The sequence below is a fragment of the Sebastes umbrosus genome, chromosome 24 (genome assembly GCF_015220745.1).
Source record: "Sebastes umbrosus isolate fSebUmb1 chromosome 24, fSebUmb1.pri, whole genome shotgun sequence".
Taxonomy (NCBI): Eukaryota; Metazoa; Chordata; class Actinopteri; order Perciformes; family Sebastidae; genus Sebastes; species Sebastes umbrosus.
This window is the reverse complement of record NC_051292.1, coordinates 2,482,456-2,509,265: the sequence shown is the minus strand read 5'-3', so window position 1 is coordinate 2,509,265 and position 26,810 is coordinate 2,482,456. Positions and strand designations below refer to the sequence as shown.

Below are 26,810 nucleotides of genomic sequence, written 5' to 3'. Positions count from 1 at the left end.
AATGAATCCATCGGTACCAACCATGTCATACTAGCTTGTCGGGAAGGAGGTCAAATAATGCTCTGAAATTGCGGCAAATTTTGGCGAGGAAAAACTGTCATGTCCATTTTCAAAGGGGTCCCTTGACCTCTGACCTCCAGATGTGTGAATGAAAATGGGTTCTATGGGTACCCACGAGTCTCCCCTTTACAGACATGCCCACTATATGATCAAATTGTTTACTACAGGACAAAATTCTTCATGGACCTCTTAATTTTGCTCTTAAAGTTCACCAGATTGATGCATTTAAATTTAAAAAGTAGGCGACAAAATGTTCTTTTTAAATGCATAATGTTTCCAAAGTCAACGAGTAACCGTGTTAAATAATCATGATTATTATTTTTGCCATAATCGAGCAGCCCTAGTACTACCTTACGTGAGCACATGTCATATTTTGTTTTACGAGAAAAACACATGATTAGATTTGGGTTTTAAAAATAAAAATAAATAGATTTTGTAATGTTTTTTTTGCATATGTTGTTAAATAGGTGAACAATATGACCGAGGATGTGATCAAAAATAGTTAAAAGGGCATTTTTCATTTAATTATTTCACAGTTTTTGCTTGAAATATGACAAATGGTTATCAAAATTGTTGCAGCTTTACCATCTGGCACTCCTGAGCCTTCGCTTGGAAATCACTATGTTTTGGTTCACCCAAAAATGTAAATTAATTCAACACTTCTTTTGCAAAACTCCTGAAATGCAACAAACACAAAATGACACTTAACATAAAAGTGTCTGAGGGTGGATTTTCCCTTCTAAAAAAACGGCAGGTAACCAACTTTCTTCCGTCTGCCAGTTACGATGATGGTAAACCCAGAAATAAATCACCTGCCAACCAGACTTTTTTAGCACAAAACTGGATCTGTAAATATGATTTTCCTGTTTGAGTGACCGGTGGAGCAGATGTAGATTCACCAACATTCGTCCCACCCTGCTGAGGGAACATTGAACACTTTCAGCTGGTAAAGTTCATTCTGTTTTATCGTTTTTTTCCCAATACAAATGAACACTTAACTGGTGTGAAGTGACGTTCGTAATGGAGAACTCATATACTCATGCCTGTTCCACTGCTGTTCCCTTACAAAACCAAAAACAGCACGTCTTACAGTTCAGATCATATAAAAGCTTTAGGCTGTATTCTTATTTATCCTATGCATGCGGCCGTATGCAACCGCACTTCTGAATAGAAACCAAGACATTGGTACACTTCTGCTTTGTTTTTGTACAATAAAAGATAAAATGTGCATTAGGTATGCTTGTACATGACATTGTACAATATTTACATACAATTCTTAATAGCATGAAATTTCAGGATTATCTATATACATATTGAAAATGTATCAGAAATATTTGGACTGTCTATTTTTCTTAAATATGTAAGGTAATGCTTGTAGCTTTTTTTTTTGTTTGTTTTACTATCTTATACTAGAAAAAAATAGTTAATTCAGTGAGCTGTAGACAAATTGCAACCAATGTTTTTCTCTACTTTTTCTTTTTTTCTTCTCTACAGTTAAAACTGTATCGGTGATTGGATTTTCCAGCACCTTTTGTGGTCAGTCATTAAGTCAAGTTGAGATCATGGAACAAGGATGTACCACTCAGAGTCCATGTGTAGCACCTGTTAGAGAGCTCAGATCGCATCAAGGCTGAACGGACGACGTCTCCGAAAGGCTTTGAGGACGTTCTTGGGCCGACACATTCAATGTTATCTGGATATCTTCCTCCTCTTAGGCTTGGGGAGCTTCCCCTGACGATCCCTCGATGGGATCTGAGGGCAGACAAACACAAACATCGTCGGTGGAGGAAAAACAAAATGAACAAAACTTCATGTGGAGATCAAGAAAGGTGTAAACACTCACTGTGCCCGACATCTTATCCAGCTCACTCATGGCCTCGTGGATAGCAGCTTCCAGGTGATTATTCAGTTTCCCCGGTCTGCTGAGTATTTACATTATATAATGTAATTAAGGCAATAATATGATGAAGACAGAAACCATGTTAACACCTCATTCAGTTTCAAATCTTCATTATTTACTGAAGCAACAACACGGTTTACTTACTTCAGGCCTCTTTTGGCGGCTCGGTCAAGTGCCTCCAAGTCGTGAGTTAGTGTTTTTAGCTTCTCTGGCTCCACCTGGACGGAGATGAGACAAAACATCTGAGTACATTCAAGAGTGTTTGGTAGCAGATTGTCCCACCAAACTCCAGAAAATGATGGTGAATTTGTTGTACTATCTACCAGCCAGCATTAGTAGGACTTCTATTCTGAACTTCTGATTTGGCTGCATTTTCTGCATGTTTTCTTCTCACTTTTCAGAGTTGCAGTAAGTTTCCTTCTGTGGAAAACTTGTTACAGTCAAATAAAACTTATTCTGTCATCTTTCTTTCTGGCTATCATCTCATCTGACACTGTAAAATACTTCAAGTTGGTTTGTAGAGTAACGACAGGTTATCACAGACTTATTTCTCACCTTGGCCTGCTCCCGTAGCTGCATAGCAGCGCTGTGCACTTGTTCGTCCCCGGCCAGCTTGGCGGGCCAAGGCGGGAAGCCCTTCAGCTGGCCCCAGACCAGCTCTCCCATGTTGAAGGTCCTGGACCGGTAGTGGAGCAGCTCCGAGGACGGAGAGTCCGGTTGCCGCAGGTCCTCCTCGCTGCTTAGGCTCTTTGTGTCCGAGGGGCTGGGCGCCATACCGTTGAAGTGGCCGTTGTAGTGGCTGTAGTCTTTGGCTGTGGCCAGAGGGCCCTCCAGGCTGGTGGAGGAGCTGGGCGACTGGTCGTCCCCCGTCAGCTCCTGCCGTGGAGGGCCCAGGACGTCTCCGTAACCCCGGGTGTTGAAGTGGGAGGTGGCGCCGTTGATGTGGACGCAGCGTTCCACCGTCTGCTCCAGGCGCTCCTTGTAGTTAGCAGGTGTCCGGTTGCAGTTGTTGAAGCGATAGGCGTCATCGAGGAAGGCCTTATCGTGCGCCATGACGAGCCCGTGGTCGTTGGACCCCTCGGTGGGGCAGGGTGGGGCAGGGGCCAGGCTGGCGGGTCGCTCCATGCAGGGACTACTCCTCACTTGGGTGGAGCACTCCAGAAACTCCTCGCCACCCCAGGCGCTGTTGTTGCTGTGAGCATCGAAGCCTCCTCCGTGCTCGCCGTCCCACTGTCCCCTGGGAGTCCCACGGCCAGGAGAGCGGAAGTAGTCGTTGGCCTCGGGCCTGTCTGGAGTGCTCTTCCCTGGATCCATGTTCTTCCGACCCCTCACCTGCCTCGGCCTGGCTTGCTGCGGTAACGCCTCCTCCTCCTGGTGCCTGTGCAGGACTGTGCTGACCGCTTGGGGGAGGTTGACCGGCTCCCCTATCGAGGCAGTGAAGGCACTCATGGCGCTGAGGGCGGGCACCGGGCTCGCCTGTGTGGTCCCGCTCACTGTGGTGGTTATGGTAACGTGCATGCCCTTGCTGGCGGCGTCCACCACGGCTCTGTAGATGGCGTCCACCGACTCCGGGCCTCCCCTGTCACCGCCAGGTGTTCCCGCTGGAAGCCCGTCTCCCTGGGGCTGCTGCCCCTCCCTGAACTGTGGGTGAGACAACATCCCCGGCTGTGGACAAAACAGCAAGGTCACAACATGGTGACAAATGTTTTTTATGAAATGCTACAGAGATCAAAGTATATCCTCCTACCTGGTAGTTCTGGTAGAGGCAGGCCATGGCGTTGTTGCTGTCTGAGTAGGGTGGGTTATCAGAGAAGTGCTGCTGCCCCTGGTAGGCTGGGTGGGAGGCCACGCCCTGCTGCATGCCCTGGTGGACCTGCTGCTGGTACATCTGACCTCCGCCGGCGTTGACGTGTGGCTGCAGGCCGCCCATACCACAGCCAAGGGATGAGGGGTTTCCTGCAAAACCATTGGGACAATAAAAGTCAAAATGGACAGGAGCACAGCAATGATATCATCCCTTTGTGCTTGAAAATGATGCTTCCAATGACTTGCATCCAGTGTTTCTCACAGGACAATTATTTTATTGACCTTTCGCTAAGCCTCGCCCCCCGCTGCTACTCCGTCAACGCCGTCAGAGCTACCATGGAGCCCACACTGACACTAACTGCACTCCCTGCATAAACATCTAGCTATTTTTTGGAAAAACGAGAAAGCAGTATATGTCCTTCCAACATTTTGGGGTAACGAGTTTCACTATTACACAACGTTTAACCATGACTAGCTCCACAAAACCAACCTGAAAATAAGTCAAATCTGAGAAGATTGCATGAGGTCAGAGCTGGCCGATGCTACGCTATGATTGGCCAGTCTGCGTTTGAGGGGCAGGACTAAGCGATTACTTTCCCAACTTGATATTATCACACATCAATGCACAAACTTTGCAAATACCCTGCATTATCCACTGCATTTCCACTTTTCATCTTTCTTTTACAGCAATATACTGTATAAAAATACCAGAAACATCTTGTTGTGAGGAAGCAGATCTATTTGAGTGGGTGGCACAAATAAATTCAATACACAGGAAACCAGGAGAATGAATGGCAAAGCTGGACAAGACTTTACGGATAAAAGAAAAAGTTGCATATTAACAATCTGTTGCACTAACAGATGGACGCGCTGCGTGGTCCAGACAGACCAGTTAGCAAAGCGTTCAAGGACAGAGCATGAACAAAATATATCAAGGCCACAGATGTATCAATGAATGAAGAGAAAGCCCGGCAGCAATGTTACGCAGACAAAGCCGGAGCAAATACAGAATCTCCGAGGCCTAGCGCCGTGTTTTGTGGGTGTGTGTGTGTGTGTGTGTGTGTGTGTGTGTGTGTGTGTGCGAGGACGACTGGAGCAGCTGGTGCGATGCTACGTAGCTGAAGGGCAGCTGTGTGTGTTCTCCATTTTTTTCTCTCCTCTTTTCTTTCTTCCCCTCTCCAACGCTGAGAGCCACGACTCGGCCAACCCCCTCCCCCGTCCTCCCCACATCCTCCGCTACCGCTATGATATAGTGACGGCTGTTGCCGGGGGAGGTTGCCATGGGAACCGAGTGATGATTGGTGGTGCTGTCCACTGCCAGGAAGCTTGTTGGGGGAGTTGGGTGGGTGGATGAGGGGGGTTACGAGGGTCGGTGGTGTGATTTTATTCTGCTGGGGGATGGGGGGGGGGGGCGGTCAGCTGGGTGGCAGGAGGTCTGGGGGGGTTTACAATGAACTTTGGAGTATTTGTTGATGGCATGAGTGGAGGGGGGGGGGGGTTCAAAGCTCGCTAGCTGTCTAGAAACAGATGGTTAGAGGCTAATGCTAAAAAGCCACTTTCAAAGAGCTTTCAGTGCTCTTAAGATCTCTAACATGTTATCCAAATTAGCTTCAAGTGCGGGGAAATCAACGCAGCTACTCAGAGGCATAACATCTGCCATTTGGTGACAGAATATTCTTTTATCCCAGAGCCTGGGAGTGCTTGTGTGCTTTTACCACCAGGGCCCCCTAAACAGTGGGGGCTGAGGTGAGCCAATTCACTGTATTCACCGTATCTGTGACATTTCTTTGTTTGTTTAAAAAAACACTGATGAGTTTTGGACTGCTAGGGGATAGAGTTTTTTCCGGTCTGGTGTACGAGCTGAACCAGGATTTGTCATGACATTATGACACCTTCTGGCAAGTTAAAGATGCTAAATTCGATATCCAGAGCAGCAATATAGCAGCAAACAACTATATATATATATATATATATATATATATATATATATATATATATATGCTATGTAAAGATATAGAGGAGTATTGTCTACCTGAGCAGAGAATGACTGCACTGCTCTCATAGAGCGGTTACAGCTGATAACGCTGTTGCGGAAGTGTAGCACCCACCCTCTGGTTCGCCCTCAAGTTAACACTGTTAACTCTGTCAGTACTGATGCCGTTGTTTTCACTGTAAGCGCTGTTAGCTACGAGCTGCCAGCTCAGCCGTCGCCATGTTGAGAGCCGTGCAACAGCAATAGAAACGCTCCCAATCTCACATTTAGGATCTCCAAAAAGTAGCCTACATCAGCAACCTGTGCCTATGCCATCATGGTGCCAAGTCCAACTTGTATTGCTTATTACTAAATAAGCAATATGACAACGTGATTAACATAATGGACTAACGGAGCCACTAGTGTCTGACAGGTCGTGCGCAATTTACTGCCAAGCCGAGGCCGGCAACTAGAGTTGGGTCGATTTCCGGTTTTGCGGTTCAGGCGGTTTGATTTTATGCCAACCAGCTGAACCAGCATTTGTCATTATGACGCCTTCTGGCAAATTAAAAAAGGAGCCAACATCAGCAACCTGTGCCGACAGCGTCACGGCGCACAATCCAAGGTGTTTTGCATTAGTAACGTGATTAACATAATATTATGTTTGTTTTAGGGTTGTCAATCAATTAAAATATTTAAATCGCATGATTGTCCATAGTTAATCATGATTCATCTCAAATTAACTGTCAAGTATTTAATACTCTTATCAACATGGGAGTGGACAAATATGCTGCTTTATGCAAATGTATGCATATATTTATTATTGTAAATCAGTTAACAACACAAAACAATGACAGATATTGATCCAGAAACCCTGACATTTAGCATAAAACAATATGCTCAAATCATAACATGGCAAACTGCAGCCCAACAGGCAACAACAGCTGTCAGTGTGTCAGTGTGCTGACTTGACTATGACTTGCCCCAAACTGCATGTGATTATCATAAAGTGGGCATGTCTGTAAAGGGGAGACTCGTGGGTACCCATAGAACCCATTTACATTCACTGATCTTGAGGTCAGAGGTCAAGGGACCCCTTTGAAAATGGCCATGACAGTTTTTCCTAGCCAAAATTTAGCAATGGTTTTCGCATTTCACATGATTCCAGTATCTTCACTCTAGCTTTCCTCTAGCCCGCTACACCCTAAAAATCGTAAGTTGCGTTAATGCGTTAAAGAAATTAGTGGCGTCGAAACTAATTTGCGTTAACGCGTTATTAACGCTTTAACTTTGACGGCCCTAGTAGAAGCACACATATAAAAACAAGCAACAGGAGGAGGCAACAGGTTGCCTCTGTTCTTCTTCAGTGTTAAACTCCATATGGTGTTGAGTCAGACGTTCAATTATAATGCGAAATATAGCGTTGCCATGGCTGTGTTTACAAACAGCTTCAGCCATGTCAAGCTTTCTTTCATTCTTCAATATGAAGTCCAAATTAAGGCCACGGCGTTACATCCCGTCAAGTTCTACCTCCTGACCTTCAGGACCACCTGAATTTGGCCGACTCGACTTGGTAGAAACACAGAATAACGGGACACCTGGTGATGAGAACAGGTGGCCTGCAGCAGACCTCGGTGGTATCTCCATTATAAACCATATGAGGACACACGGACGCTCATTGAATACATAAACTCATAGTCCAGCAGGAGAGGAAAAAAACAAGATCTAGTCCTTTCAGTGCTTTCAATGTGAGTACACACACACACACACAAAAAACATACAGTCACACACAAAGTCATTCATATGCGCACAAATAAACACACACACTGTAATACACAAGTAGACATTCAAACACACACACACACACACACAAGCCTAAACCCTCATCAAAGGCTCCACTCTGGTCCCTATTCAGGGTCTATCGTTACTATAGCGACCGGCTAGCTGCGAGAAGCTCTTTAGAGCGCCCTATCTGGCCTGCTTCCCTTAAAGCGTGATCCAGATCCCATTTCCATCTTCTTACACCATTGACTGATGCTAGCATACAAATAAAACAAAGAGAAACACTGGCTGACTGACAATTAGCCGAGCCTCCAAAGATGAGGGGCCTGCTCATTAGCTCGGAGATACTGGAGGAGCCCGACTGTCTCGGCTCGAGGCCTATCACCTCCTAAATCCTTTGGTTTCAGTTCGCTCATAACCATAGGAACCACATCTTCATCCAGCTTATCACGAGGAAGAGATCAACACCGTCTTCCAGCCAGAGGGAGGTCAGCTTGGACTGTGGCTGCTTAGTTTGTGAACTGTCAGTCACCAAAGCATTATTCTTTTTAGGATTTTTATAAATGGAAGTAGTGGGATTATTTAAGTAACCACTGAGAATATAAATCTAAAGCTGCAATGATTAATCAATTAATTGTCAACAATTAAATTAAATCACCAACTATTTTGATAATTGAATAATCTGACTAGATTTTAAGAAATAAAAAGTTTAAATTCTCTGATTTCAGCTTCTTAAATGTGAATATTTTCTGGTTTCTTTACTCCTCTATGACAGTAAACTGAATATCTTGAAAACTCCACGATGGTTTAGTATTATTTGTAATTTATGTTGCTACTCTGGTTTCTGCCTCTTTCTATTCTTTCTTTTCTCAGTAATGGATAACGTACAGCGAGCCAGTCTTTGTTGTGAAATAAACCCAGACAGGGCGATGCGGCATCCGAAGCAAATCAATTAAGTCTTACATTGCCATGTCTGGGTTTATTTCAGAACAATGACCCGCTATCTGTACATTATCCCGCTTATTACACGGCTACTTACGTAAGAAATCAATAATATGACACAGTAACGGTCCTCCAGAGTCCGACATCAGAACTGCGCCCATAGCAACGATCAGTTATACATAGCAACGGTCTGCTATAAAGAAATAACAGACCGTAGAACGCTGTGATTGACTAATCAGAATGGAGTATTCAACAAGGCCATATTGTGTTATTATAATATTTAAATGTTTAACAGCACATGTACATATTATGGGTAAACTGTTACAAACTGTCTCACCTGTATCAGAGATGGTCTGTGTACAGCTCCCATCACCTCCATGAGGCATCACCACCATGCTAGTCCGCCCCATACTGTGAAGGAGGTTCTGCTGTGAGGGATGAGGGCCGGGATGGGACAGCGGTGGGGGGTTAGCGTGGGGGCGCCCCAGCGGCATGCCATCAGGGCCCACTGGTCCACCTCCTGGCCCCATGGGCCCACAGTTACTCATGGAGGAGGCCTGCATCTGGGCTATCATGTCAGGGAACTGGCCTGGACGAGAGCCCAGATGACCCCCAGAGGCGTCCATGTTCTGGCAGTGCTGCATGGCGTCTCCTGGACCCCGCAGCCTCTGTTGAGCTAGGAGGTTCTGCTGAGGGCCACCTGGGACCATACCTGTGCTGTCGTTGTAGTGCAGCTGTGCAGATCCTCCAGGGCTGAGACCTGGACGATGGCTGCTCCCGGCCAGGTTGTGGGAGCTCTGGCAGCTCATGGACTGGAGAAGCTGGGCCATGGAGGTGTTTGGGGGAAGGTTTCCAAGTCGGCCCACTTTCCGCAGCTGCTCAGTGGCGCTGGGCCCCGCCATGTGGGGTCCTCCCATGCCTCGTTTGTTAAGCATGTTGTAGACCATGTTGTTGCTGTTGTCGTGGTTTACAGCGGCACTGCCCGATGACTGCTTCCGTTTGCGCATGGGGTCCCTCTGCTGGGCCATGAGCTTGTCTCTGAGAGCCGCCCGACCGCTCTGGCCCTCGGGAGTGTTGAGCAGCATGGTGGAGTTTGGCGGGAGCATTGAGTTTAAAGTGCTGTGTCCCTCCATGCCTCGAGGGCCGCTCATAGAGCCGGGGTGTCCGCCGGCTCCTCCATTACCTCCACCACCAGCCCCCATACCACCACCACCACCAGTTATGCCAGCAGGGCTGTTGCCAGCAGCGCTGAGTTTATTTTGATTTGCTAGCTGTGCTTTGGCTGCGGCTGACAAGAGACTGCTGGCGGGGAAGGAAGCGGCGTTCTGTTGGTTGAGGATCTGGTTGAGGGGCATCCCCAGGAGTCCTGGGTGGCCCTTCTGTGAAGCGCTGGGGGTTGCCAGAGAAGAGGACGACGAGGAGGAAGAGGTGGGTGAGTACATGGGGTTGCTGTGCTGCTGCGTTCCAATCGAGTTCCCCATGCCAGGCAGCATCTGGGAGTCTTTGTACTGGTGGTGCGGGTCAGTTTTGTTGGTGGAGGGGCTGGAGGGCATGGCTGGCCTTGGGGATCCCATGGCAGACCTGGGGGAGCGAGGGGGGACCTTCATGTTGCCACATGGGGCCTGGTGCCCCGAGGGCATTGCAAAGTTCCCGTGGTCAGAGGAGGTGGAGGATGAGCGTGAGCGATGAGGGGAGGCCTCCATTCTGGCCAGGACAGGCCCCGCCATGTGGACAGGGGAGGTGACAGGGGAGGGGGACATGGAGGAAGCCGGACCACCCTGTTGAGTCCTTTGAACATGGCCGCCGTGCCCCACAGGCCCAGACTTCGATGTGGGTAAAGGTAAGTTGCTTGGCAAGGGAACGATGGCGGGAGGGGGGATGTTTACATTCATCATTTGTACCTGAGAGTGGATGTTAGGCTGGAAGCTGGAGGGGTTTGGGGCGTTGGTGGGGGGCTGGCCGACTTTGCTGGGGATGGGGTCCAGGATGCCTAATGGGTCTTTTTCGGAGGTCAACTGCCTTTTCTGAAGGGCACAGGATGGTGGTATGGATGGAGGCGGCGGTACGGGATGCACAGGGGGCTGTGTTTTATGGTGAAACGCTGCACGGGGCATATCCATACCAGGGGGGAAGTTCCCCCGAGGCATGTTCATGTTCATGACAGGGCTTTTGGCAGTGGCCGTGGGGGAGAGGGGCGTGCTAGTCCTCCCTGTCATGGCGCAAGATGGCTGGCCTGCGGGGGAGCCATGGTGCATTACACTGGGTGGGGAAAGAGGCGTCCTAGAGTTCCCATGGATGGAGGCTGAGCCAGGACTGCCGGCTCCTGGAAACCCACAAGGATTGGTCCTTGGAAAGCCGTCAGGGCTGCCCAGAGTGTCCGCGCTGGGAGACTGTGAGCCATCTCCATACAGCTTAATACTGGAGGGAGGTGGGCTCAGCATGCCTCCATACCCAACCCGGTAAGGGGATTTGGGGCCTGGCTCCCCACTGCCCATCCTCTGGGGCCTGGAGTACCCAGAGTAGAGCTCTGGATGCTGGGCTCCACCCGTTTCCTGGGGTGGATACAGCCTCTGCTGCTGCTGTCCAGCTACCATCATCATCTTGAAAGGGCCGACAGCGTTGGGCAGGCCGTCGTGGGGTTTAGTCCTTATTGCTCGTTGAGACGTGGAATGCGCGGTGACCACAGATGATGTACCTTGAGGCCAAAAAAAGCACACTTGAGTTAAATCAATACCAACACCTTGGACAAAAAACATAAAAATGGCAAACTAGTTAATATCAGTGCTTAAATAAACTGCTTGACTTCAAAAGATTTTCTACCAAACTGGATGGTAATGTGGAGAAAAACTACCAGACAAATTTCACCAACATTTGGCTGGTTGCTGGCGTTGCTTTCAGCAGAAACAAATACAAAGCTACTGCAGATAGGAGCACCAGCAACCAGCTTACCTCTGCATATATGTGTCTAAAGGCTGCAATCAAAAAAAACATTGCGTTGAAACAACTGGATTTACTTGTACCTCCTCCTGGACTGGTCAGCGTCAGAGGTGGGTGCGTTCCCATGCTCCTGTGCAGCGTGGCCACCGCCAGAAGCTTCCTCTTGTGAATGCAGAGTTTGGTGACGTCTTCATCTGCTTTCACATCCTCCGCTGTCCTCTGCTTGACCGCCGCCCCTGGGTCGAAGTTGAACACCTAGAGGAAGAAGACCGGGGATTTGAACATGTAAATTCGTTTTTTTTTATTTTGGTCACGCTCCTACAAGTCTTGCCGTTTCATTCTTTGCACCATTCTTTAAAATGAGACTTCTACCTGGTAGTGGAAGGAGGAGCAAGATGGTCAAAAATTATACACAAAGATGTGTACAAGAACATTGCTTTGCTTCTGTGCGGACCACCATCTACTGTAGGTAATACACTGACTATGGATATGTATCTCATACAATCCCACTTAAAAACAGACCTACAGACTGTAATGTGAATAAACTGTTTTCTGTCGACAGAAGACAATTTAGGGGCACGTGGAAAAGGGGATGGAGGAAAATCTTTTAGGTTTGGGGGGTTTACATCTGTTTTATTAAACATAAATAATAGAGCAGAGACCTCAACGTTTTCCCAGACGAGACGATATCAGCCTGATAATGTCTTGATCCGACAGACGTGGTGAGTTGGGGACAAATTTAGCTTCAAGAAGGATAATCGGTCGGATTACCCCGTGTAATGTGATACAGTGGATGCCTCACGACTCCCCGACATTTGTAGGTTGGACCTTCACAGAGATCAGTGGAGGTGGTCAGCTTGAATTTATTTCATACATGCTGAGCATATGGAAAGGGTAGAGGTAGATTATGCTGCCGGCAGGTTTGAGAGGTTTCTCTGGACATTTTTTATACTCTTTTTTCCACCATGAAAACTGGTAACTGTTGGAATTCATTGTAAGTGACTTTAATTCAAGCTGACCACAGCCACTGCACTCCATGAAGGACAAAACTACAAACTTTTTACAGCCACCTTTCAAGCTGACAGGGTTACTTTTTGATACTCAAAAGACCATTTCAACAAGCATCACTTTAACAACAGCCTGTCAGAAGTTGTTTTCACCTTGGTTTGACTGGTGCGACACCGTTTCCTCCTCACAGACATGTTTATTTCATTCCTCTATCCCTTTCCTCCTTCCTAGCCGCCGTATCGAATGTCAAATAAGTGTCCTATCTTGAGGCGAAGACACGTCAAGAATTAAAATATCATGTAGTCTGAAGAGGCATTTAGCGAACACTCATTCTCAGTGACTTGCAGCAAATCTGTAATAAGTGGAAAAGTTCCTGATCACCCGTCACAACAGCTGCTCCAGTCAATTTTTACAAGCAATTACCAAAAGCAACAAACAGTTAGAAGCCTTTAATTCTTGCAAAATAAATTAACTGTTAAAATTAACTAACCTTAAAATCGTACGAGGCTCATGAAATGTTAAATATAATGTTTTCCCATTTGTGTTCACTTAGTACGATCAATTAAACATCTGGCATAGATGGAAATTAAAGCAAAGTGTACAGAAAATGACCGATTGGTTAAAACCCCTGCACAACCAAGCCTGTAATTATGGAGGACTGTCAAAAATAAATGAATAAATAAATGACTCAATAAATAAATAAATATGTAATTAAATGTAGCAAATATAATATTAAAAATAAATGTAGCCATGAATTAATTGACAAAATGTGACATAAATTGATATTTCTGTTTTAATTTGCTTCTTTATTTATTTATCTTTGTATTAATTCCTTTATTTATTTACCCTTCTGTTTATTTATTTATTTATCAATTTTTTTATTAATCTTTGCATTCATTTTTACTTTTTGCATTTATTTTATTTCATATGCATAATGAGGCAGAAATGCATAGAGAAAATGTGCAAAGAAATAAAATTAAGTGCAAAAATAAATTTTAAAAAATGAATAAAGAAATAAAAAAGAAATGCAAAAATTAACAAATAAATACAAAAATGTATAAAAATAAATGCAGGAATAAATAAAAAAGGAAAATCAAATAGAAGAGTCAATAAATAAGGTAATTAATAAAAAGATAAATAAATAAAGAAGCAAATTAAAACAGAAATATCAATTTATATCACATTTTCTCAATTAATTAATGGCTACATTTAATTTTAATATTGTTTTTGCTGCATTTAATGACATATTTATTTATTTATCGAGTCATTTATTTATTTATTATTCATTTACTTTCGATTTTGGCAGGTTCCGTCCGCCATATCTAATGTCTTCACTGACTTTTACTTCTCCTCCAAGAGTAGCTAGAATTACCACCTCACGGTTGTATGCCTCCGCCAACCAGGTAAGTTGCAGTTCACATCCATGTCTGTCCAAATTGTCATCACTTCATTGTTTTATCCTACCCGTAACCTGGACGTACAACCTAATGCCTCCGGCCACGGGTAGGCATAAAAAAAGAGGGAATATAAAAAAAAAAAAAAGATAAGTTTAGGTTTGATTGACTGTTTTTAATCTCCTTGTTTAGCTGTAATTTTTGGACAACAGCATTTTAATTTAATTTTCCGATTGGGACTTCCATCTTAATATTTAATCAGGATATCTTCTGGAGTCCAGTGAAGAGGCAGCTGTAAAATCTGCGCCCGACCTGCTGTGTTTTAAATGAATCAGGACAAAAAATTACCTTGTGGAGGATGAGTGGGCACTCCAGGCCGCATTTGCAGGTTCCATCTGTCAGCAGGTAGGTCTTTACCTGCTCCAAGCTGGACAGCACCGAGCCACTGGGACTGCACACAGAAAACAACCATGTTAGGCTGATGGAGCTCCACAGCACAAATACTCCTCCTATCATATTATATATTGCAGCATTGTATTGTTTAAAATGGGGTTTAGACTGAAGTTCTCAACAATATTTGGCATTTAACTGAACATCTGTGTGCATAAACATTACAAGAGTTTAGTTCTCCCACCACGATTTTATTCCTGACTCAGAGGATGAAAAGAAACCGTTGCACACTGAAATGCTCCATTGACAGACACGGGTTAGCAGCTCCTTCAGGCAGGTTTTGCTGCAGGTTTTACAGGCTTGCAACCATGAAATCAAACAGTAAAATCCTCCCACTCCACAGTGGGATTCTTCTGTCCATATGAAGTAAAAACAATAATTGAAAGTAGGGCGATATATCGAATATACTCAATGTATTGCGGCTTGTTGACTATAATCGCCAACATCGAGTATAAATATTAATTGTCATGTTTTTAAGCCTCCGGCACGAGACTCCCTCTCTTAGACACACTCTCCTGAGCGAGAACAGGCAGCAGCTGAGGCATGCATGCAAATGTCTTCCTATTATTTGTGTATTTATTTATCTACATGGAGACACTTTTTTACTAGTAGGAGACAAACAAACATTATCAAAATAAACCAAACAATAATATACCACTTATGCTATTGTTGTTTTTTTTTTACCCAATTCATGCCTGTAAAACCAGGATTTATTGAAGGACTAAAAGTAGTCACAGCTGCAATAAAGCCACAAGAAATGAGAGGGGAAAAAAGAAAAATACATCGTACCAATTAAAGAAGAACAGTATGTACTATTGGTTGATGCTATCAAACACTGATAAGTTGGCACTGAATCATCAACCACAGCTGCTGTGAAAATATCCACTGTGAGGATCTACAGTTGCACATCCCTGCAGCAAACGCACACTTTAAATGTAAAAGAACATGAAGCAAATACAAGAGTGCGGCGGTGGTGACAGTATCAGGCCACGGTCACAGAAGTAGACAGGATTCTTTCCAACACCCAAAATAAACCTGACACCAGCCAACTGCTTTAGTTCATTGTGGCTGGTAAATACCCGCGCTGGTGTTCGTATGCTGGGAAGGACACCAACTTCCAGTCTTCATAACACGATGACTGGTGAGGGATCCAACCCATTAGTCAAAGCCCCGGTTGCACAAGATGACTGGATTTTGTAAACGAATGATTTCTTGAAGGAGGCGTTGTGAAATTTACCAGAATTTGGTGTTTCCCATCCAAGCGAACATGAGGGCTGCAGTTAACCTGTGTCAAGGGAACGCTTATTGCAATGTTACCAGCAGCCTCCCAAAAAACAATAAGTTTAAGAGATTTCTACAGTGACTAGATGCCAAAAACGCTGCAGCTTCACTAGAGCAAGCTACATTCTCAACAAGTCACCGTGTTTCTGTTCACCTCCTGCTGAGCCAATCAATTAGAGATGAGTGGACAGTAAACAAACCAGCTGGGCGCTCAGACCGACAACAAAACCTGATGTTCACTATTGATATATTACATGAATTACATGATTTCTATAACTGAACCCATCTACTTATAGCCACATTATGCACTAGGGATGTCACAATACCAGAAATTTAGTTTTTCTTACCTTATGTATACGACCCCGCCACCGTGGTCCGGCTTGCGCTGCCAGCCAATGGGGACCTGGACAGGGAAGGCCTGCCTCTCATCTCCCGCCTCACAGTCCTTTCCGCCATTCATTGCTCCACTGGTTTTACGCTCGACACCTCAGAGGTATATATATCAGACATCAACCAGCGTCTTCGCAATGCACGTCATGTTCGTCTTCCAAAGCCGTGGTGGAGGAGGAGGAGGGATGGTTGGGTAGAGCTGCAGGGTTATGCTTCAACGTTTGCTCTCAGGTAGAGCTGACGGGTGGGTGGTCGGGTAGGGTGAGGCGAGCTCACGGCAGACCCTACCCTTTCAGCTGCTTCATGGTTACGGCGCTGAATGGTGCGTGGACGTCCATTAATGCATCTTGTCATTCAGAGCCATCCGACTCGGGAAGATGCTGGCTGAAAATGTTGGGATCTGTGCTTTCACAGGAAAGTCTTAATTTTTTACCATTTGTCTTTTGCCGCCCAGGATTCAGTCCCTCAGTCGGACAAGTAGAGTGTGTTCAACATATTGGTTCCCAAACGCAGATGGGTAGTGGTATTCCCATGGTTCCTGTGAGGCAGAACAGAAGAGGAATGAATTAATGGTCGATGCGATCCATTTGCTTTGCATGAGTAAGTCTATAATTTAATCTGCTCTGGGAATGGAAGACATAAATGGTATAAAAGCCCCTTCAATTTCTGACACCAGTGTTTTCATTTACAACCAATTATGTCCATTGTCCTGTTGAAAGGAAAAATGCTAAATAATTGCTGGAAAAGATATTTTTAAATGTTTTAATACAATGACGGAGATACCATACTGGAACATATTTCATGTCATACCAGTGCCTGTAGCAAGTCTTTATATCCAACGCCAATTAAACAAAAATGTATTAATGGGCCAAAATACTGATCTGCTTCACATCTCATGATACAAATATTGCAGGTTTAAAATCAAAATTGTTATGACCAATGTAGATGTCAGACTTTTTGTCATTGTATCATCAAAATATGATGCTATGGATAGAAAACAAAAACGGCATTATTGTCAGTTTTCCCCGTCTCTCAGACAGAGCATTTCAAACAGTGGTAGAAGCCCCATCAAAGCTGGTAAATCTCTGTACGTGAGTGATGGCGCTCCATGCAAAGCCTCCTCTCAGCCGCCGGTGCTGCTGACTCATAACTGCCCTGTGAGCCGCTGAGACCGAACCCAGTGACACCACCACCACAGAGGAAGAGAGAGGGAGGTATACCCGTGGCACAGTAAAAATGAGGCAGCTGTTTATCTGGAAATACGCAGCAGCAGCAACAGACGCACCTCATCATCTCAGGAGAGGTGCGTAGTGTCCTATCAGAGATCGTTAAAATCTCATTTCCCAGAGCACCATGTTTAGAAAACGCAGAGAAAACCTTTATTTCTATTGTTGTGTTCACACTGGAGGAAAAACATAATTTTTTCCAACAAGTGCGTCGTGCAGAGGACATCTCCGGCTGTGACGCATGTTTAACCTCTATTTTTAAGGTTTCACTTTGGTATTTTGGCTTTTTTTGTTTGTTCAAATCAGATGTGCAGCAAAAGTTCTGGACCAGATTCAAACCAAAGACATTTTGATTAAAAATTACAGAGATGCCACAGCCAAATGTTTTCATCTTAACCTTTGGCAAAGCAAAAGCATCTAAATCTGCCACCTTGCTAATGTGAAAGCACATATTTAAATCTCTCACCATTTTACTGCCCATCTCTCCCCACCATTTCCTGACTCTCTCAAGAAATACCACATCCAAATTACAGATGGTACCTGCTAATCTGTAACCTTTTACTGCAGGCTGATCTTTTTTAAGATTATGTTCTTGGCCTTTTCACATTTATTGTTCACAGCAACAAGAAGGAGACGCAGAGACAGCGAGGAAGGACAGAGAGGTGGTCGAACTCAGGGCATTGCGGGTACCAGAAATGCAAAGTGAATTAAATTATTAGAGCACTGGAAAGGTGGATTTTTTAAATGTATTAAAGAATGACAACCTTGACTTTCTTGTGGTTGCTTAGCAGTTTAAAGCGATGAAAGTGGAGCAGCTAAAACTGTGTTTTAGTGGTGCGTTAACGGGTTACGACATAGCTGCGGTAGCTAGCATCCTCCTCAAAAATGTAACTGTCAGGGCTACGGCGGCTTCAGATATACCACGTGGGCGACACAAAACTGCGATTCATCAGCTTGGGTCTTCTCCTGCAAGTTGTTTATGCCAGTATAGATTGCTTGCATGAAGACAACGTTAAGGAAGTTGAGGAAAAACTCTCAGTTGTTTTCATAGAAAAGACATAGACACAGCAAAATACAAGTTGTCCTGATGTAACTCATGTTTATAAGCTTCATATTATAGCAAAGTGAATGAAAGTGTCACAGTTATTGTGGGTTATATAATTCAAACTAAGGCTGTCAATCGATTATAATATTTAATCGTGATAAATCGCATGACTGTCCATATTTAATCGTGATTAATCGCATGACTGTCCATATTTAATCGTGATTAATCGCAAATTAATCACATTTTTTATCTGTACAAAATGTACAATCATTTAAAGACGCTCCGCAATCACTGCAAGAATAAATAAGGGAAATTGTGTCAACAAAAAGGAAAAAAAGCGGGAAATAAAAATGGAAGTTGACCCTGAATTTAATCCCATATTGTCCTTAACGTGTGCTGTTGTTGTTTTTCCATCAGAAATTATGTTGGGGAGGAATGTCCTCAATAAACGACAAGGATAGTAACATGAATCCTGACGTCACTGCAGAGTCACTGACGTCTGCGATTTGACTGCAAAAATAGCGCAAGTATCACACATTTTGTTGCATCTCGGAAGGTAAATCTTTAATAAGTATTTCCCTTTTTTTCCCAACATAATGTTGAGGAAAAGATGCAGCACCATTGGAAACATATTTTGGGGGAAGGCTGCCTTGCATGTGATGGGAATCCTACAGAGTTTGGACTCAATCCAGCTGCAAACTTCATACAAGCAGTATGGACCAAGAGTTAATGCAGAAAAGGACATAAATAAAGCCAGCGGAGACGTACAGCAATGCAGTCCCAGAAAGAGAAAAATGTTTTAGATAAGAAATCTCATCAAAATGACAAGTGGAACTGCAGCCAAAGGTTCCTGAGTAACTGAATTTGCAGTCCATTAAGGATGGCAGCTTAAGTAAATGAAAATGTTCTCTCTCAATGTCTAAATTTTAAAGAATATGATCAGACAAAGTAGCTTGTGTGCATCTCATTATCTTTCTCTCGTGTCCTGGTAACATTAAAGTGGTTTGATATTTGTTATATTACAGTGAAATGAATGCATCCTCTTTATATTTTGTAGTGATCAAGGGAGCTTTAATTTGCCTGTAACAAAGGTCTTTCCAAACCACAATCTAATTGTCTTGACTCATCCTGACTAGGACACGACATTTTTTTTTTTTATCTACGAGGTTATACAGCAGCTGGTAAACTTTACCCGCCGCCAACTCGTGATTCACATGAGATCTTTAAATGTTGACTGTAGGAGAACACGACAAAAGTTTACCAGCATTTGGACTGTATGGTTGTAGTAACACCTACTGCCAAATTAATAAAGCTATTTAGAAACAATAACGGTGAGAGGATAGTAGGGAAGTTTCAACCGTTGCCATGGTAATCTACCTCTACATCAGTATTTGAATGCTTTGTTTTTTTTTTTTTTTACTTTATAAGTATGGAATAATAATGTATAAATCCAAAAATAGCCCATGAAGTAAGGAATAATCCCACATTATTCATCTTCAACATTCATTATTATTAGTTTTTCTCAGACAGATATTACTGTTTGTTGTGTATAGAGGCGCTATCCTAGGCACTGAAATGGGGGAGATGGAGACAGACAGACAGAAGAACGCCACGCCGTGAAGCTTCGAATACCTTCAAATATTTCTCACCGAAGCTTTCGGGACAGCCCTAGAGGATAGCCTTTAAAATAACCTGTAAAATCAGTCCAGTGTAACCTTAAAAGACGTAGATAAAAATATGTTGATACCCAGGGTCTGAAATTAGCACCCGCCACCCTCCAAATGTGGGTAAATTGTTGGCAGTGGCAGGTAAAATTGTAAGGTCATCCGCCACTTTGGCAGGCAGGGAAAACGCTAGGGATGGGAATAGAGAATCGGTTCCCAGTTGTCTGATTCCTTGGCATATCATGCCTCCATGACTATCGATTCCTCTGTATTGATGTGTTCTGACAGTTACGCATGCAAAATGACGTAACGCCATACGCACGCTGTATCATGTTTTAGTTTGTTTGGGAACGGAGCCATGGCGGAGAGAGAAAAACGCTCAACAGCGTGGCACTAATAAAACTGAGGGGACGTACACCAATACATGATTAAAACTAATGTTAACAGTAGTGCAGCAGCGGCACTGTCCCGGGCACTGAAATAGGGGAGATTACCTGTAAAATCAGTCCAGTATAACCTTAAAAGACGTATACGTAGATAAAAACTAGGGCTGTCAAAGTTAACGTGATAATAACGCGTATATCTATAATAATAATATAATAACGTATATCTCCTTCCAACCTCTCTGAGTAATGAGCATCACTATTACACAACATGTTAACCATGACTTGCTTGAATTCTACAAAACCAGCATGAATATGAAGAAAATCTGAAACAATTACTTGAGTGTTTAATCTCCCTTTAAGGTACATTTTGAACAGATGAAAAATATATTATATTTTAATCGATTGACAGTCCTAATAAAAATATGTTGACCCTAAATGTGCCTCACAGCTGTGCTGCCTTAATGTGATTTAAGGTCTGGTTAATTTGTCACACACTAAACACTACATATTTAGTTGCTGACACCAATAATTTATTTCAGGCCTTTTACGATCAGATTTGTGCTCATTTTTTATTATTATTATCTGCCGAACAGAAAAAATACAAATTTGTGTTCAGCCACACAGGTAAATTATGAGTATAGCGGTATAGTATTACATGTCACCTTGAGCAGACAGTGTTTGGGAGGTGTGTCATGTAGTATGCTCTATATATGGTGGCGCAAATGTCCCTGACCACGTATGAGCATGCATCCCAGGAGCATTTTTTGGTGCATTTATATCTGCATTGGTGGATCTCTATAAATGCATTCAGTGCCAAGAGAGCAGGGTCTGTCATATGTTGTTTGCACTGCTCCCAGTAGACCACTTACACACCAAAAAACTGACAATAACCTGATATTTTCAGGTGGAATTCAGACTACATTAAACCCATTAATTCTCCAACCTATAGCCTTTAAATCTTGCTTGGAGTTTGGCTAAATGCTATAGCTTTAGGTGGTAAATTAACCCATACTGTCCTGCACCTGCAGCAGCCTTCAAAAGTTGACAAGTTGGCTAGCTACATGACAAGACTTTTTCACCCAAACATCCCAGGGCATTTTTGGTGCATTTATATCTGCATTGGTTGATCTCTATAAATGCATTTAGTGCCAAGAGAGCAGGGTCTGTCATATGTTTGTGTAGTATAAACCTGAGCATTATAAAAAAGGACAAACTGTGCAACAGCAGAATGGTCCAGCAGCTCTCAGTGAACCACAACACATCCACCATCCCCTGCTCCTTTAGACTACATTAAACCCATTCATTTTCCAACCTAAAGCCTTTAAATCTTGCTTGGAGTTTGGTTAAATACCATAGCTTTAGGTGGTAAATTAGCCATACTGTCCTGCAGCAGGGGATGTTGGAGAGATATGTCCTCAATAAACGACAAGGATAGTAACATGAATCCTGACGTCACTACAGAGTCACTGATGTCTGCGATTTGACTGCAAAAAATAGTGCGAGTATCACACATTTTGTGGCAACTGGGAAGGTAAATCTTTAATAAATATTTCCCTTTTTTTCCCCAACATAACATTGAGGAAAAGATGCAGCACCATTGGAAACATATTTTGGGGAAAGCTGCCTTGCATGTGATGGGAATCCTACAGAGTTTGGACTCAATCCAGCTGCAAACTTCATACAAGCAGTATGGACCAAGAGTTAATGCAGAAAAAAACATAAATAAAGCCAACGGAGACGTACAGCAATGCAGTCCCAGAAAGAAAGAAATGTTTTAGATAAGAAATCTCATCAAAATGACAAGTGGAACTGCAGCCAAAGGTTCCTGAGTAACTGAATTTGCAGTCCTGAAGTAAGTAAATGAAAATGTTCTCTCTCAATGTCTAAATTTTAAAGAATATGGTCAGACAAAGTAGCTTTGTGCATCTCATTATCTTTCTCTCGTGTCCTGGTATCATTAAAGTGGTTTGATATTTGTTATATTACAGTGAAATGAATGCATCCTCTTTATATTTTGTAGTGATCAAAAAGCCTTCAAAAGTTGACAAGTTGGCTTTGCTACATGACGAGACTTTTTCACCCCCAAAAAACTGGATTGCTTGTGTACATTTACCAAAGCAACCTGAGCTTAATTAGCTTTTTAGCCAACTGTGCACAAGCTCTATTAACCTTTTAGCAACATGCACATGGTGTTAAATGTTGTGTGTTTAATCACAGAGCAGCTGCAAACTCCATCTTTATAAAGTGACCATGCAAACAAGCGAAATCAAGTCTTTTTGATGCATTGGACACAGCAGGCCATTTATGATCAGATTTGTGCTCATTTTTTATTATTATCTGCTGAACAGAAAGAAATACAAATGTGTGTTCAGCCACATGGGTACATTATGAGTATAGCAATGCCATTATATGTCACCTTGAGCAGACAGTGTTTAGGAGGTGTGTCATGTAGTATGCTCTATATAAAGGTGGCGCAAATGTCCCCTGACCACTTATGATCATGCATCCCAGGAGCATTTTTTGGTGCATTTATATCTGCATTGGTGGATCTCTAATAAAAGCATTTAGTGCCAAGAGAGCAGGGTCTGTCATATGTTGTTTGTGTAATATAAACCTGAGCATTATAAAAAAGGACAAACTGTGCAACAGCAGAATGGTCCAGCAGCTCTCAGTGAACCACAACACATCCACCCCTTGCTCCTTCAGACTACATTAAACCCATTAATTCTCCAACCTAGAGCCTTTAAATCTTGCTTGGAGTTTGGCTAAATGCTAGTAAAAAAGGTGGTAAATTAGCCATACTGTCCTGCAGCTGCAGCCTTTAAAAGTTGACAAGTTGGCTGAGCTACATGACAAGACTTTTTCACCCCAAAAACCTGGATTGCTTGTGTACATTTACCAAAGCAACCTTAGCTTAATTAGCTTTTAAGCCAACTGTGGCAGGCTTTAATAACCTTTTAACAGCAAGCTTAAGGTGATGAATGTTGTGTGTTTTAATCAAAGAGCAGCTATATATTATTATTATATAAAGTGACCGTGCAAACAAGAGAAATCAAGTCTTTTTTGATGCATTGGACCACAACACATCCACCCCTTGCTCTTTCAGACATTAATTCTCCAACCTAGAGCCTTTAAATCTTGCACTGAGTTTGGCTAAATGCTGGTAAAAAAGGTGGTAAATTAACCCATACTGTCCTGCACCTGCAGCCTGCTACATGACAAGACTTTTTCACCCCAAAAACCTGGATTGCTTGTGTACATTTACCAAAGCAACCTTAGCTTAATTAGCTTTAAACCAACTGTGGCAAGCTTTATTAACCTTTTAACAACAAGATTAAGGTGTTAAATGTTGTGTGTTTTTATCACAGAGCAGCTTAAACTCTTATAAACGTATAACACTTATAAAGAGACCGTGTAAACAAGAGAAATCAAGTCTTTTTTGATGCATCTGAGCTGGCTAGGTTAGCATGCTAGCAGGCTAGTTAGCATGCTAGCTTGTTGTAACGTTAATGAATTAGAGAGCTAGCTATGCTAAGCTAATAACGGTTTAGCATTTAATTGCCGAACCAGAACCGGTGTCGGTCACTTTAAGGACCCTTTATCTAGATCCAGACTTCATAAATGTCGAAGTAAAAAGCAGCTAGGCCTGAGTTATGTATTCGAGCCAAAGCAGGCCGAGCTAGGCCGAGCTAGCACGGTGTTAGCTTAGCATTAGCTTAGCATGCTAAGCTAATGCTGAGCTAACTAGCCGTTGCGTTTGCAGAGAAGAAGAAGAAGAGAGACGCTTTTCAGGCACTAATATATACATATTATCTGCATCAAATCAACCTGTAAACAGCCAGTAATGCTGGTGAATGCACCCCGGTGATGAAACGGTGTTAATGTGCGTTAATAATAAAGAATATAAAGATATAAAGAAGAAACCTACCCATTATAGTTGTCTCTCTTCTCTCTGCTGGTGCTCCTACACTCACTGGGATCTGATGGGAATGATGGAGAGACACACTGCGCATGCGCGGAGTAGGAGCAGCCAGCAGCCAGCAGATGGAGAGAGGTGATGCACCCCAGAGCTCTTTAGATATATACAGGGGATATGCATGGATAAAGTTGGGGATAACATTTGTAAATTAACCAGGAAACAACTGATTGCACAGATTTATTATGTGCAATATTAATACAGTGAATGTGAAATACATTTGTATGTGCAATATATCCTTGATGCAATATACACATCAAGTGCAACTACCTTTATTTACATTTTATTTATTACATCTACCCTACCTATTTTACCAGTGCAATTACCTCTGTTTACATTACATCTATTTTTTTGTATTTTATACTTCTAGTGTAACACTTCTGTTTATATTTATTTACCTGTTTTATTGGTATTATTTTACTTTTTTTCACGTAAAGTTATGACTTTATTCTCGTAATATTACGACTTTTTTTTCTCGTAAAGTTATGACTTTATTCTCGTAATATTATGACTTTTTTTTCGTAATATTCTGACTTTATTGTGTAAATCTCAGATGTTTTTCCTTCAATGTGGCCCTAATACTCCATAGTACATTTGCACTTTGTCCCTCACTGCATTAGACTTATATACTATATACTTAGACTATAAACTGTGTTACCTTCATCACAATGCTCAAATGTTTTGCGGCTCCAGACAGATTTTTTTTTTGCCTTAAATGGCTCTTTTGATAGTAAAGGTTGCTGACCCCTGACCTAACCCCATAAACCGCAACACACATCACAATGGTTTTAAAACAAAAATTAAGATCTCTATTGGCATAAATAACTGTATTTATTATGATTTAAATAAACAATTGGTTCCTGATATTGTTGCCGTAAAAGTGTTTAGTGCTAAAACATTAAATCACCAGAGTGTTTTTTTAAAATACGACACATAAACCTCAGTTTAATAATATTCAAAGTAATAACATATTCATTGTCAGGGTTAAAAATAAATTAATGAGCCCCTTGTTAAGGTAATAAAATTAATAATCCCATTAGCAGCAGTTATTTTGCTAATAGCTCGGAGGTATTGTGTCATATTAATGAGGCGTATTGTGTTAACAAGATTAAGCTGCAAATTGCTGTAATGTTGATAATTAATTACATTAATTGGAAGGTTTCTGTAGCACCTCTCACAATTCATTATGAAACAGAGCTAAAATATTAAAAACTAGTGAAAAGAGTAACGATACAAAAAACGACAGGTATATAGTGATACTATTAGAGATTTAAAATAGAAATAAATACTAACACCGTATTACCAAACCAGCTGGTAGACTTATTGAACAATAGACAACAGTATCACAAAGGAACTGTTGTATTGTGGTTATTTCAAGAAAATATGAAACATAGTGGCACCGAAGCAAAAACAAATGCTCAGCAAAATAATGTCCCTGGATAAATAAAGGTCACAAAAGCTCAAAAATGGAGGAGTTCAGTCATCTGAAGGGAAAAGAAGACGCAGCTCAGGGTGCAAATTTTTGTTTGAAGGTCAAACCCGAGGAGACGTTAAATTAATTCAGTGTATGTCTGCTGTAAAAGGGCCGCTTCATGTATTTTTAAGGGCAAACACAGAGCTGAATATGTGAGCGGGGAGCTGTATTTTAGAATAATGTGACAGGCTGAATGTGAGCGCAGACTGGGAGACGATTTGTGAGATATCTGGTGGTTTATTGTGCTTTTTTTTTCATCCGTCAACCAAAAGCCACAGGAAGTGTTTAAGTATCTCCAGAGCTTCTTCACCATCACTGTGAGTGAGTATAAGATATTCTGTAGGCGTTCACATGAACCATCCCTCCTAATTTTAGCAAAATCAGAGCGGTGGTGGCAGTTATGGCTTTACAGATCTTTAAAAAAAATCGAATTATAATTACATATAAATGCCTGCGTTAGGGCAATCACTGTCATCTTTTGAAATGATGTACATCACAAATCCAGATGTTGTTGGGATCACACAGATGTTTTCTGCCTGAAAATGCTTAAAGATGTGTTCATTTCACAGATGCTTTTAAAGACAAATAAAATGAATTTTCTAATTTGAAAAAAAATTGCAAAAACTTACACAATAATAATAATAATAATAATAATAATGTAACATTAATTTCATATATGCTTTTAAAGACAAATAGAATATATATATATATTTTTTTAAATTTACAAAAAAATTACACAATAATAATAATAATAATAATAATATATTATAACATTCATTTCATAGATGCTTTAAAGACAGATAAAATATTATGTTTCTATTGCCAAAAAATAGCAAAGATTTACACAATAATAATAATAATATATTATAACATTAATTTCGTAGATGTTTTTAAAGACAGATAAAATATAATTTTTCTATTGCCAAAAAATTGCAAATATTTACACAATATTATTATTATTCATAATAATAATAATAATAATATAGTACAACATTCATTTTATAGATGCTTTTAAAGACAAATAAAATATAATTTTTATTTGCCAAATATTTGCAAAAATGTACACAGTAATAAGAACAATAACAACAATAATAATAATAATAATAATATTCCTACT

General features: G+C 42.1%; 1 protein-coding gene across 4 annotated transcripts; it reads right to left on the bottom strand.

The window, feature by feature from the left end:
* Window positions 1-368: 368 nt before the first annotated feature.
* On the bottom strand, window positions 369-24,277 carry LOC119483920 (methyl-CpG-binding domain protein 5-like). 4 transcript variants are annotated; one of them, XM_037762413.1, is made up of 10 exons: window positions 24,172-24,277; window positions 15,880-16,460; window positions 14,150-14,252; window positions 11,483-11,654; window positions 8,800-11,157; window positions 3,708-3,916; window positions 2,516-3,625; window positions 2,105-2,178; window positions 1,904-1,982; window positions 369-1,812 (listed from the first exon to the last, which is right to left on the bottom strand). In XM_037762413.1, exons 2-10 carry the CDS (start codon window positions 15,990-15,992, stop codon window positions 1,750-1,752), a joined length of 4,281 nt encoding a protein of 1,426 aa, XP_037618341.1. In that variant the 5' UTR covers window positions 15,993-16,460; window positions 24,172-24,277; the 3' UTR covers window positions 369-1,749. The 4 variants fall into 4 exon arrangements, 2 of the variants coding, with proteins under 2 accessions (XP_037618341.1, XP_037618342.1); XM_037762414.1 differs by having other exon boundaries at window positions 1,904-1,979; XR_005205852.1 differs by lacking the exon at window positions 369-1,812 and adding an exon at window positions 2,284-2,380 and having other exon boundaries at window positions 1,912-1,979.
* Between the last annotated feature and the right edge of the window lie 2,533 nt (window positions 24,278-26,810).

Bases quoted from the DNA above. Each gene is read 5' to 3' on its own strand.
- LOC119483920 (XM_037762413.1), bottom strand. From the start codon at position 15,992: ATGAATGGCGGAAAGGACTGTGAGGCGGGAGATGAGAGGCAGGCCTTC. The intron at 3,917-8,799 runs GTGAGACAGTTT...ATGGTTTTGCAG, and splicing joins ACAGACCATCTCTGATACAG to GAAACCCCTCATCCCTTGGC. The intron at 3,626-3,707 runs GTAGGAGGATAT...TTTTGTCCACAG, and splicing joins GCCTCTACCAGAACTACCAG to CCGGGGATGTTGTCTCACCC.